Source organism: Chroicocephalus ridibundus, chromosome 2 (genome assembly GCF_963924245.1).
Source record: "Chroicocephalus ridibundus chromosome 2, bChrRid1.1, whole genome shotgun sequence".
NCBI lineage: Eukaryota > Metazoa > Chordata > Aves > Charadriiformes > Laridae > Chroicocephalus > Chroicocephalus ridibundus.
Window position 1 is genome coordinate 133,097,285 of NC_086285.1, and position 19,769 is coordinate 133,117,053.

At 38.3% G+C, this 19,769-nt stretch overlaps 1 protein-coding gene across 6 annotated transcripts in view; it reads right to left on the reverse strand.

The window, feature by feature from the left end:
* NCOA2 (nuclear receptor coactivator 2) overlaps positions 1–19,769 on the reverse strand; it is a 195,777-nt gene that overhangs the window by 66,056 nt on the left and 109,952 nt on the right. For all 6 annotated transcript variants that reach the window (XR_010070030.1, XM_063327036.1, XM_063327034.1 and 3 more), the window contains 2 exons: positions 12,955–13,056; positions 11,874–12,046 (listed from right to left, as the gene is read on the reverse strand). Coding sequence is in view for 5 of the 6 variants with exons in the window: in XM_063327036.1 (XP_063183106.1) it covers positions 11,874–12,046; positions 12,955–13,037 (256 nt within the window). In the remaining variant the exon portion in view is untranslated. The remainder of the gene's footprint in view (positions 1–11,873; positions 12,047–12,954; positions 13,057–19,769) is intronic.

Below are 19,769 nucleotides of genomic sequence, written 5' to 3' on the forward strand. Positions count from 1 at the left end.
TGCAAATCCTTTATGAAACTGTGTTTAAGATTCATTTAATATATTTCAACAGTGGCTACATTATTTCAGGTACATTATGAATGCAGCATAGCTGCTGGAAGGATAGTAATGACTATTAACACGTATCCTTTAAGATATTTTCTAAAATTAAAAGATCTTTTTTCATTACCCTAGAAAAGTTTGGCTTATCTTGTTGCTAAGATTTACATCCAGACAAAATCACTTTTAATCTCAATTACATTAATTTGTTCTGTCACATTTTAAAATGCCTGCTAATAGAACTGATAGGTACAAATGGGCTCCCTTCAATAGACTGAACCATACTTACAACTTAATTAATTAGGCGTTATTGTTTCTTGTTCTTTTATTTCAGAGTCATGAAGCAGGGATCAGCACCTAGTCTTAAATCAGTTTAGTCCATAAATAGCAAAATAATTAAACACAGACACTATTGCTTTCTCTATTTTCTTAGTGAGCTTCATCAGTTCTCCTCTGAGGGGAACCTTTGACCTCTTAACCATGGACGACTAGGAGCTCGTTGGAAAGGATGCTGCATGTCATGGTCGTGGCCACTACCGTAGCCGACTCTGTAGCTTCCTTGCTCTTCCCCAGCCCCAAGGTCCTGACGCGGCGCAGGCTGGGAGTGAGGTGCCCCCAGTTTGGCAACTGTTGTATTGAGCTTGCTGAACAAACGTGGCTTTAACCAGGAAATGTTGAAGATTAAGGTCTGACTCCAGTCAGGTCCCTCCTTGGCACAAAGGCTGGCCATGCAGGTCTGCCGCCAAGCCCGTGCACTGGATCAGAAGTGATAATCCAGAACCTTTTCCTCCAGTCTGCAATTTACTTACTCGCTTGCAAAAAGGAACATGGGTGCCTGCTCCTCACTTCACCCATTAGAGCACCAACAAGGGAGACCTTTTAAATAATAGTTGTTATTTCCACAGGATTATGGGACTGCCTCGGCCTAAACATTTAAGGATAAGGGGTTTTGAGCTAAGTATCTAAATCCTAAGCCATTTGTAGATCTGGGCCAAAGTACTTATTAAAAAAAAAAATCAGCAACAAAAAACCCCAACAAAAGAAACCAAACCCCCACCTTTGGAAAGGGTTTAAACTGTTGAGATAAAGGATATATGCTCCTTGTCTGAGCTTCACAGAAAAAAAGAATGACAACGCCTGTGACCATCACAGAGCTCAGGGAAAGGAAGAGTATTCTTTACGCAGTAACTCACAACGACCCTGAGAAAGCCAATATCCTCCCTCAGTTATATTTAATAAAGGTTTTATGGACTGGCTTCTCTGCCTGTATCACCGATACAAAACCACATCAACAAAAAAGCTTACTGGGCATCTTTACATTTTACATTGCCAACTGCAAACACATAATTATATTTTGAACATTAAGTACAATGGCCTGACAAGCTCTATTATAACGTCCCGTTAAAATTGTCATCTCTAGTAGTTAGATGGTGACTCAACTTCCAAGCTTAATGGTAATCACAATAATCCTTGATATTGATCAGTGTAACACTCAATGATTTATTAGTAAGTTCGGTCACATTCCCTAAAACGATTTGATGATTTCTTACTGCAGCACTAAGAGAAAAAATAGTTATCAAAGAGACAACAGTGAATGGAATAAAACTGTCACAGGTACAGAAATGCTGGTCCCAGTGCTACAGCTAAAGCTACGCTGAAGGCAAGAGGGAGCGTAATTGGGGAAGAAGTGGAAAACAAAATGCAGGAAAATTATTAGAAAGGAGAGAAAAGAAAACAGCAAAGGCTGAAATACAAAGAAGATCCATTCTATGTAAAATATCACTTTTGACAGCTAGTGACAGAGAGTAATGGATTCGGAAAAGGGGGATATTAAGAAATAACTAAAGATGTAAAAATAAACTCAAACATTCAAATATTTCTTCCTAAACTAAGGAGGTAAAAGGTTTTGTAGAAAAGGGAGACAGGAAGAATTTTACGCTATGGGCACAAAATACCTTGATATTTTTCCACCCAACACCAAAACAAACAAACCAAGAAAAATCTAAATGAGGGTCCCTCTGAGTTTTCCGATCTATATTTAGAATTTACAACCTTGACATCTCTTCCTCCTCTTTTTTTTTATTTCCAAGTGAATCAATTGTTGTATTTAAGCACACTTCCTCTTCAATGTTGAACATAGGCCCAGACTGAATTTGACATAGAATAACCTGTCTCTGGAAGACACCTCCCTCAGAAGGATCATGGGAACTGCAGGTTGTTCCAAGTCTTTCTAGGAAATTGTGCCTCAGAAGAAAAAGTACCAGTAAAAGGCTAGTTGTCTTCATGCTCACACAGTTTAAGATGACAAGGGACTGGTTGTCTAGCCGCATCCCAAAACGTTTCACCAAATGACTCGTGCACCAAGTGAACATCCACTGAATTATGATATATATTTTGACAGACACACAAATCCGTTCAGGAGGGTTGGCAGAACCTAACAATTTCTTCCTTAAGTTGCTTCTAATTTTAGTTAACTTTCCACTAAGAATTTGCACTTTATTTGGATTTGGCCACCGATTCCAGGTGTCAGGCCGTATCCTGCTTTTGCCTGTTAAAGAGCCCTCTGTGGCAGGCACACTGGGTAGTTCCATTTCGCTTTGTGTCGGTAAGCAAAGCAAGCTTTGCAGGGACATGCATTTCTGGTTCAAGATGAATACAGCCCCAGCCACAAGAGGTACCACACTGCTGCTTCTTCCAAAGGGGCACGTGGATACTAGTTCAGATAACACGGCAGTATCTGGAGCACCTCCAGTTATGGAGCATCTACTTTCAAAGTTTTCTACTTTAGTTTAACTGAAATTTATGTACTTTTTTGTCTCTGTCTTCTGACACCTGCTGTGATCTTGTGCAACCTAAAGAGTGGTTTGCTTTCAGAGGGAAGGGGAAAGTGTGTGCGCGCAGTACACACACAAGAGTACCCATTGTCTTGTAAAATACATATAGATGTGCCAACACACTTTAATGATGAAAGAAAACAGAAGGCATATATGTCTTGGCTCTCTAATCATCTGTCTGAGGACATTCACTACGAGCTCCACGGTGTACACAACAGAGCAAGTAACTGATCGTTTACCACGTCATCCTTCAGACTTGAGTCTACGTTTCTTTCCCCAGTTGCACACTGTGGGCTTTTATAAAAGAAACTGAAAGCTGAAGGGAGTAATTGCTTTTCATATCCTCAGTCATTTCACATTCAAGGACCCCTATTTCTAACTAACTGTGCAGTTGTCCGTATGTAGAATCTTTTACAGAAATAACAAAATGCATCATTTAGAACAGATGCAATTATCTTGGTTCTAGTTTGAACACAGAGGAGCCTTTGATCAATACCTCTTTAATGTGCTGTGAATCCACGGGTTTTCAGGATTCAAACATGTTATGAAAGACATTGCACCCTATTGTGAGTAAATATTATATTATCGCTTTTCAGGCTGCAGTCTTTAAAAAGAAAAGATAAAAGCCGTGTAACAAAAGCTAGGTTCCTTATAACAGATGATCTTATTTTAACTGAAGTATCATCACTACTCTCAGTAAATTAATTTGCTATTCCATAAATTAAGCTCCACAGAGACAGTCAAGGTAACATGAAGTCTCCTTCTTCATTTACTTGCTTTACATGCTGCTGAGATCAGTACATTGCATTCACTAACCTAAAGCACACCAGCAAGCCCTGGTGTTCCACAGTCAGCACCTTCTACACTGCACACCTTCCAGGAGTAAGACACTACAAACACAAACATTAAGACTTGAATCAGCAGCCCCCAATTCTTCTTTAGCGCTTAAACTCAGTACTTCTTCTTTAGCACCTAAACTCAGTATTTCTTATTGACCAGATACCTCTGAAGACAGAGCAACTCGTGAGAAACACTAGACTCAAGACCTTTGCTCACACTGTGGAAGGCTGGATGTCAGGCTACATTTCTGTATTTTATTCTTTCCCAAAACTTAAAATGCTAAATGCCTTTATGATGTTTACAGTTCATAAGAGATTACATGATAAACTGCAAAAGAAAAACTGTAAAGTTTTGAAGTTTAAACTGCTCAGTGACAGTTTAAATGCAGCCTGAGAACAATACACTGTCTGCAAGGAGGTAGCCTTCAAAATCCTAAATTTCAGGAAGAGATGTCTCCATCTTTCTTATACAAGTCATTTTTACTACACTACCAGAAGTAAAAAATAGATAGACCATTCTATGATCGCTAAATATTGAAGTAACAAAACCAAAACTTTGATGAAAATATTCCTGCAAAGAACAAATAGGGAACACTTGAGACATATCCCCCAAAGCATGTTAAACACAGAAGAAGCAGCTCAATCCTTTATAGCATTCCCCAACATTGGTATTATAGACCTCTTAGATTGCAACCATCTTTGCAGCTACAGAACATAAAATAAACAACCAGCTCCACGAATCCGAATGATTTTCTCTTTTGGTCATTTAGAAGTTATGAAAGGAAAGAAAAATAAAAGAAAAGTAAAATACAAGTAGGATGCAAAACAAACAAGCAAGTTTTCCTGCAACACCTGCCAATAATTACTATTTTTACCTGAAAAAGACCACTGTCTCAACAATCAGGAGCGAACATTTAGTTTCTCTTCAGCTTCAAGCCACAACTTGGAGTCAGAGCTTAGATTTCCGGTATAAAACTCCAAGCAAATTATCCCTGGAACTGAAGTCATCCATCATCGACAAAGTTGAAGTCCACAGACATGAGACATGTCTTGTTAAGTGACAGTTATCGCCCGACACCCTGCGATGCCCAACAGCGCCAAGACAGCTGCAGGCGTTACCCACAGCTCAGTCACTGCTGGCATGCCTGGACCCACGTTGGAGGGGCCCCACCAAGGACCCGTGGAGAGACAGATCCTCTCCTCCCTCACCAGAACAGCCATATCAAAAATACTGCTCAGGCTCAGTACGCAGCCGCGCAAATGCTACTGCCAGGCCAAGAGGAGGGCAGGGATGGTGGGACCGGGGCTTTCAACAGCTGCCTCATTTCCCGCAGGTTAGTCTGCACATCAACATCTTTAGGACCACTCTATTATTGCTCTTAGTCAAAATAAAGAAAACTAAAATTGACCTAAATCTCCTAATCATATGATGAGTAAACAGTCTCATTAACTTTGGGGAACAAGGCTATATTTATTCTAGAACGGCAGATAGGACTTTAACCATGATTAGGAAGCAAAAAACAACAACAATTCACTAAATCTTGTTAAGTGCATAGATTTTAGACTGGTTTCACAATTTTGATTACCGGTTTGGTGATTATTTTTGTCTGTTTTCTTAAGGCAAGAGAATCACAGAATCAGAGACTGGTCTGGGTTGGAAAGGAGCTTTAAAGATCACTTAGTCCAACCCCTGGACATGGGCAGGGACATCTTCCACTAGATCATGTTGCTCAAAGCCCCGTCCAACCTGACCTTGATCACTTCCAATCAACAGCTTCTCTGGGTAACCTGTTTCAGTGTCTCATCGCCCTCATAGCAAAAAATTTCTTCCTTATGTCCAATCCAAATCTACCCTCTTCCAGCTTAAAACCATTGCCCCTTGTCCTGTCACTACAGGCCTCAGTAAAAAGTCTCTCTCTGTCTTTCTCTTAAGTCCCCTTTAAGTATTGAAAGGCTGCAATAAGATGTCCCCAGAGCCTTCTCCTCTTCAGGCTGAACAATCCCAACTCTCTCAATAGTTTGAGCCCAGTGTGGACACAGCTGTATGTCATAAAGGTGTCTTTCAGCTACTCCTCTCATAATTCACATTAATTAAATTACAACACTGCTTCCACAGAAAACTATTAGTACAGCTAAAAAGACATAACTTATGTGTAGATAACGCCTAAGCCAACTAGTCTGCGTGATACACAACTCCAGCAAAATAAGCAAACCCAAGGAAATTTCCCACTTGATGGGTCTGCTGGCTAATGACTACTTTTCGTCAGAGCCAGAAGAGAAACTGATGGTCTGCATTACCTAAAACCAGTTTAAATTCATCAGCAAATCAGTAGATCTCTGGAGGCATGCAAGTAGTCAAGTCAATATAACTGGATATTTAGCCAAAAAGCCTTACAATGTACTGAGGAAGATCAAAGCCACTTTCAGTGCATCACTCTCAGCTGTAGGTAGAGGAGACAGCAAAGCAAATTCAGTAATAGATTTTTTTGTAAATGTTCTGCATAAATTGCTTGACTTCACAGCACAAATTCCTCTGACACTTAATTCAGTCTTAAAATCCTATCAGGCTGAAAGTACAGCACATATAAACAATAATAGCCATGCAGAACTCCTTTGAAAAAAAAAAGATTCAAAAATTGGCATCAATTTTAAATCTCCTGCAATCTCAAAAATGATTAACATAAAAAATATAATTACAGCAAAACAGACCAACCGAAATATTTGCAAAACAAAAACCAAACAAAAATCAAGTCTGCATACGCTCTCTTGTCTTAATATTCTGATTTGGTAGGATATTTATGCACATAACTTCAAACCTTTAAGTAGTTCCACTGACTTAACAGGGATTACTCATTTGTTTAAAGTTAGGCAGTTGCTTAAATACCTCGTGAAATATGAATCTAAATTCAGATCTGATAAATTCAAAGTAGCAGCAGCCAAAGTAACTCCTCATTACAGCTTTAAGACCATGCTGTTTTCCTTTAGCAAGCAATTTTACTTGCATGCTGGTGCTGGAGGCAATAATAGACTATCTGCTGGAGTGACCCCATGATTATAAAGTAGTCCTGCTACAGGAAAGTGAAAACTGTTTTTGCTATCAAATGGGAAACCAGAAAAAGAAGATATATATGATTAACAACAAGCCTTCTGTTTTAATTCATACAGGTTCCATAGCTCTTGCGTGTCTCTCTTCTCTCAGCGCTGTTTAGCTTTCACGTGGTGATTCATTCCGTCCAAGGTTTGTCTTGTAAAGCTATTCTGAAAACAAGATCTGACAACTCAAAAGTGTACATTAACAACTAGACTGATAATCACCACCCTGATATCCCTTCCCTGTACCACTGTAAAGCTGATCTACAGAACACACAAAACCTCTTCAGAAATTGGCGACACATGAAAGCTGGACTCTGCAGGAAAATGGAACTGAGGCATAAAATCACATTTGGGGATACTTCGGCACAGTAGGTTATATCTCACTGTATGCGAACCTAAGTAAGACAGGTGGATGCCATCCTAAAAAAAGGCTCCGGAAAACAGAAAGGCATGGAGAGTAGAGGGAGAAAAATAAGAGATACAGACCTGGAGTTTAATAAAAGGTACTCAGGGGACTTGAGAAAAACCCCCCACATCTTGTACTTGAAGTCAGGACACATTCTTCTGCACTCCTACTGAAGGGGTCAGAGGAGACTGCTTAGCTAGAGACACTGCTGAAGAAGCTTACGGTGATCATCAGTGTTCTCTGTACCTACTGCATTGCCGATATCCAGAGAAGAGGGTAAAAGCACAACTAGATAATGAAGAAAAGGAGGTTTCAAAGCCTGAACCGGGAGATTTTCAAGCAGGGAAGTGTAACAAATAGTCTCTGCTTTAAAATGTGGGCTATTTACCTGCTGAGACTGAGGTTAGCATGATGGATAAAGAGCTTTAAACTAAGGACAAAGGTTTCATTTTTATATCCTGCCTAATACCTAGAAGGAAAAAAGAAATCAGCTAAAGGGGGAGAAAGCAGCCAAAAACAATAATGAGAAAGAAAAACGCTAACATGATGAGAGGAGTCAGGCAGATGACAAGATTCAAGGAAAAGGAATACTATAGGTATGAAAAGAAATTAGACTGATATGAAACAGTTCAATTGATTATAAACTAGGGAAGAAGAGAATCCAGACTCCTTTTATTTGCTGTCAGAATTTTGTTGTCTTCAGATATGAGGAAATATTTTCAGCAGTATTTATACAACCAAAACGAATCTGTCTTAAGTGCTGAAGTTGTTTGTTAAAAATAAGGTAGGATCCTAAAATCAAACACTATTTTACCAAATGTATTTCTAAAGTACAACCAAATGGCTTTATAGCTTCTTGGCTGCCTAGCCTGTAATGGAACGTTTATCCCCAGTGGTCTTTACACTTGCCTAAACCAAGCTTTTTTAATTAAGCACGTGCAAATCGGAACTCACTGTGCTGGTACACATCTGTGTACATTACAAACACATCTGCAACATATATGACTGTTATTCTTTCAAAGTAACAACATAGACTGCAAGGAACAGGCAAGCTTACACTTTCAGTACCATGTAACACAACCATAAAACTACCATTTCATGTCACTTCTATACTATAAATAAAAAACTGAATTTTTTTTTTTCCCAAGTGCTTGAAACACAAGTCTCAAATCCCCAGCAGAAATATGCACTTTAGATTTACATGAATACAACTTCTGTTTCATCTTCATGCTAACATCGCAATTTTTCATCTCCTCTGGACATCCACAAATCTCTATCCAGTCACTGTAAGATAATTTGGTAAAAGTCCTCAGTAGAAAATTAAGCTTTTGTAAAGAATCTTGTCTTCATTTTCCCAAGTACTAAAAACATTTCAAAACCCATTTAAAACTACACACAATGGTTACATCTTCCAAATATCTTTTAACTCTTCTAATGAATTCAGTTACACGCATATATTTATAACTTGCTTTCAAATTGTAGTAAACCAAATCTCTAACATACCACAACTAAAGAATCTTTGAAGTATATACTGTGAGAAACGATATAAAGATAACAGTTATAGTATTGCAAATATGTATTTGCATATAAAATAGATCAGGATAACATTGTACTAAATTACATAGTATTACTAGAGCAAAAAATCTATTACTTTTTTCAGCTACCAGCCCAGCAAGCTTGACAGGGGAAATGAATATCAATCTGTACTTCTTCCTTCCTCATTTTCATTCCTAGAACCTAGAATAAAGTCTCCTTGTCAAATCTCAGTAGCGGCTCTAAAACCTGTTGCTTTCAGTGGCTTTACAAGGTATTTATAACTGACTGCGCTTTTGTAAGTAATTAGACCTTAATGTGCAATTCCATTTATAGATGAAGAAGAAAATTTGTGAAGAATTTTTAGTATTTATTTCAAGACCCCCAAGTCCTTACTAAAACTTCTAAGTAATAAAACTGTAAAATAAGTTTTCACTAATTTAACCTAATCGGGTTTTGAAGAAACGCAGAGTGGACCCACTGTGTAAAAACTGAGTTATCTCAATTTGCCCACGTTCACGTAGAATCACACAGGAATTTCAGGACGTTCATTCAGTTTTCTCCCACAGGTATTTAGTGTAACACTCAAAACCAACAACACAACTGTAAGAAAATATGATTTTTAACCTGAGTCTCATGGCACTTCATGCAAGTATAGTATTATTTTCATTACTTTATTTTAGAAACAGATATTCTTAAGACAATGCAAGTGTTTGACCATTGCAAAGGTGTTCTAACGCATCTCATCTGTGGAAAAGCAATCAGAAAGATTTGGAACAACCTAAAAGTTAATGCATTTAAATGATGAATATATATAAGCGTAGGATTCCCAATGCAAGGTGATAAACTACCTAAAAAGCCATGGGACAGCAACAGCAATAGCCTCACTAGGTCTTCAATCTGTTTGCCCTGCTTAGGTCAGTTTTTTTGTGGCACTTGACAGAAGTATACGTGTACTGTGCTGTTTGTGCAGTTTGAATGTTTACTATATGTGAGCGCCATTTATTAATGAAATACCTGTTACAAAACAATGTTGTGTTTCAGAATATGCTGTCATTTGAATTTTTTCTTAAAAGGAAAAGCCTTTTAAATATCTTACGAAAACAAACAGATGTAGCTTTTATGTAGAAATTGGTATAATATTTTTAAATTACTTTAAAGGAATAATTTCAGATATTCTACTCTCTGTTTCTAGATCCTGAGATGCTATTAATGACCACCTTGAAGGCCTCAGTGTTTTGCAATGCCTCTTAGAGAGGCTTAAAGTCTAGTCCGTACCAGATATTAGTTTTATGTAAAGTCTCAGTTATTGGACAGTCTGATTGTCCTCAGCTGAAGAACCTTGTGCAGCAAAGCAACTTCGTAAAGAGTAATTCAGTATCTTTATTGCTCAAGGGTTGCAAACTACTTTTACTTGTCAAAATAAACAGTATTCGTAGCATTTTAGTCTGTCTTTAGAATTGTATTTTCAGTTGTTTTTGCAACAAAACTTCATGAGCTTAGAAAATGAGGTGCACATTTAGCTCTGGTACGATTCTGGCCCATGACAGCTTAAAAAATTTACGTGTAACCTAGTCCGATAAGTGTGAACATTTTATAACAATATAAAAACCTGGTTTTATGATATTGGTCCTGAACAACAAAACTCTGGATTTGCCAAAGTGGACATTAGTTAGAGACAGATTTTCAGACCAGATGTTCTAGAACCGCTGAGAGAAATACCAAGTGGACTAACAGACTTTTCTCTGTGCACCCACTTCCCAGGAAAACATAATTTTTTTGTCCTTTTTCCTTCTCAGGTAAGGATAAGAAGAATGGAAGGATCAGGATAAGAGAAAAGGAAGAAGAAAAGAAAATCAGGAGAAAAAAAAATAATCTCAAAAGCCAGCAAGGTGCAAAATGATGATGGACACTGTGCCAGGTTATGAGGTATACTTCTAATATGGGGCATAGCAACTTCACTAGAATATAAATTTTAAAAATTATGGCAACCTAATAGCAATAAAATGACAACAAGCTGAGAAACAGGAACACGCCCAAAGATTAATCAATTAGAACCACTTTGGAGGCAGTTGACACAATCTGACACTTCCCACTTCTTTCCATTTAGCTTTGAATAGGCTCATGTCTGAAACTGCAGATCTACTTATTTACTTGTTTTAGGAATAAATCTGTGTCTAAATTATGCAACACGTAATCTCCACTTTTGTAACTTCACACATACAGTATGGAAAAGGAAGCATTATTTTCCCGCAGAAATCACAGAATACTGAAAAAGTGCAAGATGTTAATTAAAGTGTTTGAAAAACCAAAGGAATCGTTGTAAAAATAGTTTATAAAGAGATTGCAGTCTTCTATGTTGAAAGAAAAACGATACGCACCTACTTTAAGAATTTGAATCTGCCCCAAACACCTGCTGTGCTATTCACACCTGCCCACATAGACCTGTGCCACAAAACCCACTTTCAAAAATGTAAAGTTTCTAAAATATTTGGGGTTTCTTTCCTTTAAATAGGAAATATATCAGAAGAAAAGAAATACAAAACTAATCTTCTAGACAAAGAACAGGAAGAAAACTGTCACGTTCTCTGGTTTACATTTATAACAGGACCCTATCTAGAGATTAGAATAGTTGCAAATCCATTGTAGTTGAGGATATGATGTCATCATTTAAGGGACGCAGATAATTTAGTCCACAATATCTATTCATACCAACAAAAGAAAGCAAAAGGGGGGATGCAGAATACTTTCATACCCCACTCTCCTGAATTATTCCTATTTTACATGGATCCATCATCCATGTAAGAGTATATATGCAGTCTTTTTATTTCCCCCCAAAGCCATCTGCTACTGTAACTTCCGCAAAAGCACAACTGATTTCAATTCCATTAGATGCACACATCGGACCGACTTTCCCTCTCTCTAGGCAATTTCTTAAATTTTCTGTGAAGCTTATTTTTAAAAATACTGAACATGATACTTAACACACTCCATCTACATGACATTACAGCATTTTTCGTTACTGATTAAAAAAACCTGGTAATTTGCTAAAGAAAAGCTGAAGAGACTTTGCTAAAAATAAAGTAATAACACAGAAAATATTCAAAGTCAATTAATTACTCTTCTTACCTTGTTCTTTTATCTGACGAATTTGCTTCACAGTTTCTTTCAAGATTGCACATTTGTCAGGTTTAAAGTTAAAGTTGTCAATATCATTAAAATTTGCAAAAATCAGCTCTGCAAGTTCTTCTATGTATTTATTCTCTTGCTCACGATTGCGTTTCTCAGTGCTTCTTTTAGGGCTGAAAGAGGAGTTTATAAAAATGTTGTATTTAATGTAAGCTTGTTTGCCTTCTGGTCAGCTCAAAGATGATTTCAAATGGTTTGAGAGCAGTTTAACAAAACAAGGGAGAACTGCCCTCACTCACTACAAAAAAAAATAATTTCCAAGTTTCTCAAGCAGAAAGGTTTCCTCTGAAACAAGCAAAGGAGCATTTAAAAAGACATTACTTATTTTTTCCCAGTAGTCATGTTTTTGTTTCAAAAGAGGTCTGGGATATGAAGTTCAAAATAGAGGATTAACTGGTGGGGGGTGAGATTTGAACATTTACAAGTATCCTTCCTCATCACGTCAAGAATCCAGGGAGTATGAAATAATGACAGTGTATAAAAAAATAAAACAGCTTAGACAGTTAAACCAAACAATCCATACTCCCTACCTCCTTGTGAAATTACAAAAGACAGCTGTAAGAAAAAATGCTGAATGAGTGGTTATGCTTTAAAAATTATTTGTGTTGGTAAGGCAAATACTACAAGACTGCAAAATATTCTTCAAGTCTCTCATTATGATGTACAAGAGAGGTGGTAAAAAAAATCTTAAGATTGACAGACGAATGACTGAAGACTCTCTGCAGTGATTAGCCAAAAAATATTTTTACATAGCTCCTGTATTGTCACCCGAATTGTGTATTTTGGCACTAGACTGGATTTAAAACAAACAAGAAAATAATAAGAAATGACAACATCTCCCCACTCCCCATCCCCAAACCCACAACACCACAGAATTACTGAATCAGAGTAGTTTGGTACTGACTTCTCTTCGCAAGAATAGCAACTCTGTCATTTTCTAATGAATATGAAACATATGTGCACAGGTAACATTTTTTCTAAGTCTTTCTCTTTCAACATCTTCAGACATAAATGGTCTAACCTGGGTCCAAGCTGATCGGGATCCTTGCGCTTTCTTGACTCTGCCCTGGATGGGTCAGAGGTGTTTTCTCCCATCCCACTCATCTTGAACACATATCAGCAACTAAAAGGAAGAAAGTGCAAGAAAGGGTTATGGTGGAAAAGTCATGAATTCTTTGTTCACATTTCTAAGTTTATTGTTCCATGCTCAACTCAGTTTGTACTTGGCAAATCTATCATTTGAAATAGAGGTTGTTTGAAAGGTACCAATAAAAATACTATGTTTATGACCCCACAAAACACTATACAAAACTCCTTCAGAAGAAAATTTGTGGTGGGCAAGTAAAATGTTACCATCTCTTTGATTGTTACCAGTTATGTAAGAACAGATAAGTACGTTTTGTGCCTGGGTTGCTGAATTTTCATGGCAATTTTGCAAGGTTGAATGAGGAAAGACAAAGGAAAAGCCATAGTGCCACACAACAAGAAAAACACAACAGAATTGAAATACGTGAAATGAAACGTGTATCGAAGCTACATGAAAAGGCAGCACATGCATCTTTGGTTACAAATCAGAAGACAATGCTTGCACAAGTACACATACAATATCGTAGAAACAGAACATCTGTCAACACTAGAGATCACTGAGGAACTGATAAATATTTTGTACATATAATCTACCTCATAAGGAAAATAACTTGTCACGCTGTCGTGTTAAAACAACACCAGCTTATTATAATGTGTGCAATAAAGGGCCCGTGGAAATCCTGCTCTGCTCCTGGCTGGCTGTTGTCTTGTGCACCACAAGGAGCACATGAAACTTGCCTGCCCCTGATTACATACCCCTCAATAAGTACCGATATTCTAGAGGCAGAAAACACTATTAGAAAGGGCATAGGGAGATGAGGGACATGATAAAAAAAAACTCATGCAATACAGGGCGGTCCTAGCTCACCATCTGCCTAGCTGCTGCCGGTTTTGTAAGGATCATGGCACAGAGACGCTGCCAGACCTTTCAGAGAGCTCCTGTATTGTTTGGGATTAACAGAAAAATAAACACAAGGGCCATGAAAGAGGTGAGTATCTCCAGGAGGTGATTAATACCATGCTAAAATAAGAGCTGGAGCCCGTAATTCCATGATCACTTCACACCAGCATAAAACGGAAATCAGGTATCAAAACAAGGGGGTCCACCACCTCCTCCAAGACCTTCATTTCTGCCCCACCAGTTCCCTTCCCTCTGCTGGCCCAGTCAGCCATGCGTTGAACTCACTGAGGGAACTGCTGGGGGTTAAAACTGCGATCCCCTTCTCTTTTTCTTTTTGACACTGTAAAATATCTAGTGGGCAGAGCTTGTGGTGGCAACAGATGTTCACACTGTAAATCTTACTTTTCCCAATGAACTGGCTGAATGAAGATATGGGCAGAAACAGCCTGGAGAGTGAGATCTAGGCAGTTCTGCAGGGATGCTGAGAAAGGCTATGTGCTGAAACATACGCAAACAAATGAAGACTTGGAGCCTTCTCAGATTCAGAACTGAACACCATCTAACATTTTTCTGAAAATATTTTCTTTTTACCCAGTTTGCGGAGAAAGTGGAGTCATTTCCTTTTTTGAGATACTGGTCAATTTTCATGAAACACACTAGATCATCCCTGAAACATATAGCTCCCAGTTGGTCTTTGACATGCATAGTATCAGATCCTATTTGAAAAATACCTGGATTATCTTTTTATCAATTGTCTACACACGTATATGTTTATCTACATGTATGTACATACTGCCAACGTTTTGAGAACAACCCACTTCAAGAACAGCAAGGCGGCCCTGGTTCTGCAGCAAAGCAGAGCTGAGCTCTCAAAGGGAAAATGTACCATCACAAATGCCATCATTCTGTACTTGCCGGGGAACTCCCAGTGACCCCAGTCAGGACATTCACAGTGCCACACCAATGCTGACCTTACTGCAGAGCGTGAAACACCCACCACAGCCTCCAGCGTGGCCTACGACACCGGCTGTTCCTTAACAATTACGTATCTTCACTGATTTCTAGTCCCAGCAGCCACTCACGTCCTAATTTATCTGAATACAAAAGTAGAAATATACTTTTGTCTAACTGGCTAGGAGCTAAACACCTTCTTGAAAATACACAATTTCACAAGTATGCAACAGTAGAGCTCCAAGGAAGGAGCAATACATTATTAAAAAAACTGTGATGATAATTAAAGAGAAGTTGTGAGGAGACAGTAGCTCCTGGCCCCTGCCAGTGCAAAGCTGGATTTGTCCTTGGGGCTCTGTTCCAATGACTGAATTTTTCACTGACCGGGGTGAGAAAAAAATCATCAGCATGATGAAAGCTGTGCATTCCCGAGATCATCTGATCTCTGAGCCAGACTCAGATGGTGACCTAAAGCTCAGAAGAAAAATCAGGCTGGGGAATCCCGTAGTTTCTTACGTTTCCCAAGTAATACCTGATTGGTTAACTATTTTTCTTGAGAAAAGCAAGCAGAACTAATGAAAACCTGACAAGCATTTAATAGTCATCCTCTCCCCCGAGAGTAGTAAGAATTAAAGTCAGGGGTAAGCATTCTGGGGGAACACCCCCCTCCACTCTCCCTTCCTCCCCAAGAAAGTAAATAGGAACCGTTATTGACAGTTTTCCCACGTACTCTGTCAGGCTTACTCCAAAGGGAAGTTTATTTTTGCAGGAACCAAAGTTTCACTGGTGGCTCCACCAATGCATAGCTCAATTCTTCTTGCATTCACACTGATGCTGTTCTGTGGGAATTCCGCTAGGTCTACAATATCAGCCTTTGGAGATCACATTAAAACTAACCTCCCATCTGAACTTCATCCTTCTGTATTTAAGGGAACAAAAGTAGTACCATTATTATCAAACTAGCACCTTCTGCTCCCCATATTAAACATAGTAATTGGGTATAAACAAACTATTTACTTATCATTAGTATTATTTTATTTTATTTGCACTTACAGGTCATTACCACTTTTTCTCAGCAGCATTATCAGTTTGTTCTTAGAATGAGTTACCCGTTTCGTTTTGCTCATCATAAAAGTTTTCTGGAAATCTACCACCTACTACCATGTTTGCTTTCTGCTCTCCCTATGTCTTAATTAAAAATCACATTGTACACCTCCAAGATCTGTATAGGCTCTGCAGCTCCTGTGCTGTAGGTGCCAGTGCTCCAGAGCAGAATGCAAAATCCAGAGTTAGGTACCTTGGAAACTGGAGAGCTGGACAGAAGACGCTAAGTCAATCTAAAAAAATCTCACAAACTAAAATGACCAGTACACAGTACTAAAATCAAAATTACGTGCCCCCAAGCTCTACCTCCCTAGGGGTTTAGGGGCTAACTGGTATAGGTAAAGTTCCGCTATTCCCTTGGGATTCAGAAACTAAAATCCTCTCCTGAGTTACGAGAAATGAGGAGGAATCACCTTTTAGAAGCTGTGGATAGATAATCTGCTGCCCTGCTCTTCCATAATACTACGTACCAACTAAAATGGACAGAAACTAGGCAATGGAGATAAATTCCCTCTTTACAGAGGGGTTCCAAGCCTGTATTTTTCAACACGCAGGACAGCCTCCTAGGTGGTAGGCTATCTGCTTGCCAAAACTGGGTGTTTATGAAGCAAAAGAGGGTAAGGTTAATTAACCCTTGCAGGGCAATAGGAATCATTAGGTGTGCAGCCCATACCAACCAAACTCACAGGTAAGTAGTTCAAACACTGTCTCAAGACACAAGGGACTGAGGTTTGAATCCCTTAGGCTGAGGAGGAGGAGAGTGAACCCACATCTCCCATTTCTCAGCAATGACTCTAACAAGTCGAGTCAAAGAGGTGAGCATCCTCCCAGTTTCCTCATGTCTTTTAAAAAGAATGCAGCTATTTCTTTTTTTTTTTTACATGAACTAATTCACATTCAAGATCTATGCGTACTACTAGATTAACATCTCTGGAGGATCTAGGAACCTCTACAAATTTAATGCAGCATAAGCAAGGAACTAAAACCACATTTTTCAGAAGAAATTACTTCTGGGCACATGTAAGACCAAAGAGCAGGCGCTTAGGAAACTTTCAAGTAAAAAGGGGAAAACCTCATGAATTTAGATTGAATTGATAGACGAATTTTAGACATACAAAGGTATGTGGGTCAGGAGCAGCTGAATTGCCTATAGTGGTTTCTAGTTCAGCCCTATCTCCCTCCAGACACATTAATTTAGCCATCTCAAAATCTCTTGGTTATTCATTATTACTAATAGTCTTATAATACACAAAATTTGATAACATTAAATAAAACAGTATTTTTAAACAAGATCATTTAGGAACTTTTGAAGTTGTTCTAAATATTCTTAGCTTCCTGAACTACATGAATAGCTTCTCAGACCAAAAAAACAAAACTCCCAAACTTGAAGTCTGAATTTTTCCAGGAAACATGACAATTCAAAACTGAAGCCACTGCGAGTAGAATGACAAGTTAGAGGCTCAAAGTTTTGCTCCAATAAACCTCCCCTATAGGGAATTACCTTAGATTAGAAAGCAGCATTCATCCTGCTCCTCTGATCTTTTTATACATCTCTGCAGGAATTTCCAGAAAGAAGAAAGATAAAGAAATTGAACAGTTTGGTTCATTTAGTGCTTTAGAAGAATGGAAAAGTAATACTAGCTCTACCATATGTCTTCTGAAACAAAAATCAGGGAAAAGCGGGTAAGGCTTACTTAGCGTGGTGTAGAAAAGGAAAACGGTTAACCCAATTGTGAATTAGTAAAAATAAAACCAGCAGTAATCACTGCATTGAGGAGAGAGAGATGGAGACATATGAAATAGCATCATGATATGTCAGATGCCGAACTAAACTGATTTTTATTTGAAAGAAAATGTCTTGCAAAGCCGAATTTGACTGAATACGTGTCTTGCAGAATGTACTGTCATGCAAGACCAGGCACTCCCTTTTTTATTGTGTAAGTTGTTTGGGAGTTGTACTGCACTCCAAAATACAAACACAACATCCCACTATGGGATTAGTATTTTGCCTTCAGTGGCAGTAGATTTTTCTCTGCCTCAATATATATTAAGGTTTTTTCCATTTGTCCTACAAAAACCCCTACAACGATAACAAAGGGCTGAACTTCTAATGCTGACTCAGATGCCCATCAAGCTTCGATTCCACTGGGCATCAACGAGGAGCAACGGAGCAATGGAAAGATAAATACACTCACTGCAGCATTTTCATACCAGGAAGGAGATAATTAGAGAAGCAGAATTCTGATTACTAAAAATACCTAAAGAACTAGTTTTAGGCTCCAACAGATGACCTGTACCAACAGGACATCTCAGGTAAGTAAATACTTTCTTTGCATTTACATTTAGCACCAGAGGTGTTTTTTCCTGTGCTGTTTCACTACCACAGGCCTAAGCATCAAAAAAACTTGTAGACAAAATCTGTCTAATTTTTCCAATTGTTACATGTAAATTACTCACTCTGAAAAATTAAATGAATAAACTCTTGGATGGTATATGCTACTAATTACAGTCACTGAGACCTAACCAGTTTCTACCAGATGTTGGGAGACTGAAAAGACAGAGCCTGAAATAGGCTTCAATTCATTTTTTCTTGCTATCAGTAACAGAACAATGGTTTCTGCTCTCGTCATGACAGCACATCCTCCTTCACATCCTCCACCAGCAACCGCTCTGAGAGTACACAGAGAGACTTAACCTAATTATAAAGCAATAGTAAACATGATATTTTTACAAGACATTCATCTTTCAAAGGGGAAAAAATAAAACAATGTAAACCCAAAAATAAAACACATGGGAGAAAGAAAAAAAGAAAAACAGAGGCCTCGTGAAGGAGGAGAGAGAAAAAAATACAGCACAAATCAGTTGCATGAATTTGTAACATCTTCTCCACTCCTCAAATGCCACAAAGGAACATGGCACACTGCGTAAGCCTTCCAGCACTGATTCTCAGCATCAGTGAATCCAGTTAATCATCCAGAGTCAATGTAGAAGAAGATAATGTGCATTTTATCTCTTATCAGGGCAGGCCATCTTCCAAACAAGGCCTGCTAAACTGTCAGATTTATTATAAGCCTAACAAATGCAGTTAAAGAATAAATGAGGATTACACCTTCAAAGCTGCTATTTCAATCTGAAAAGCAGCAAACAAAAGGTAAAGTACTATATAGCGGACAATCAGGTAGCAGTACTGTACTACCACCCTTCCAGCACACCAATACATGCGTTTAGTGTAGATTCAACTGATAAATACAGAAGTGATTTATTAAAGCCACTGTTTCATTGAGTAATAAACAGCAAAAATACTGTTTACTGACCAAAAACGTTACAAGTCAGTGAAAAGTTTGGCAATCATTTTCTCTTAACAGCCCAATTTAAAAATATAAACGGTTCATATTCCTGTGGTTAATTATAAACTCAAACATACATCCATTATAATTCATAGTTTTTTCCTGTGAAGTTCTCATGACTAGAAACTTTCAGTCTCGGTTTCAAAATTACTGATGTACTCCGTGTAGCATTAATTCTGGTAGAAGCCAGAGGAAAGTTGGAAGTCACATGCAATTTCTGATTCTTCACATTTTTTCCTGCTTATGAACTCTTCTTTCACTGGCTCCATTTCTGAATCGGAAAATATAATATTGATACATATTGCAATCTTCAGCCCTTTTGAAGACGGCAATACTTGCTAGCCACTTTCCCAGGCATTGAAAGGAAATCGCTGTCAGAGGCAGGATAAGATACTAGATCAGAGACTGGAGCCACTGGAGTTTAAAGGCCAACCTTTTATTGGTGAG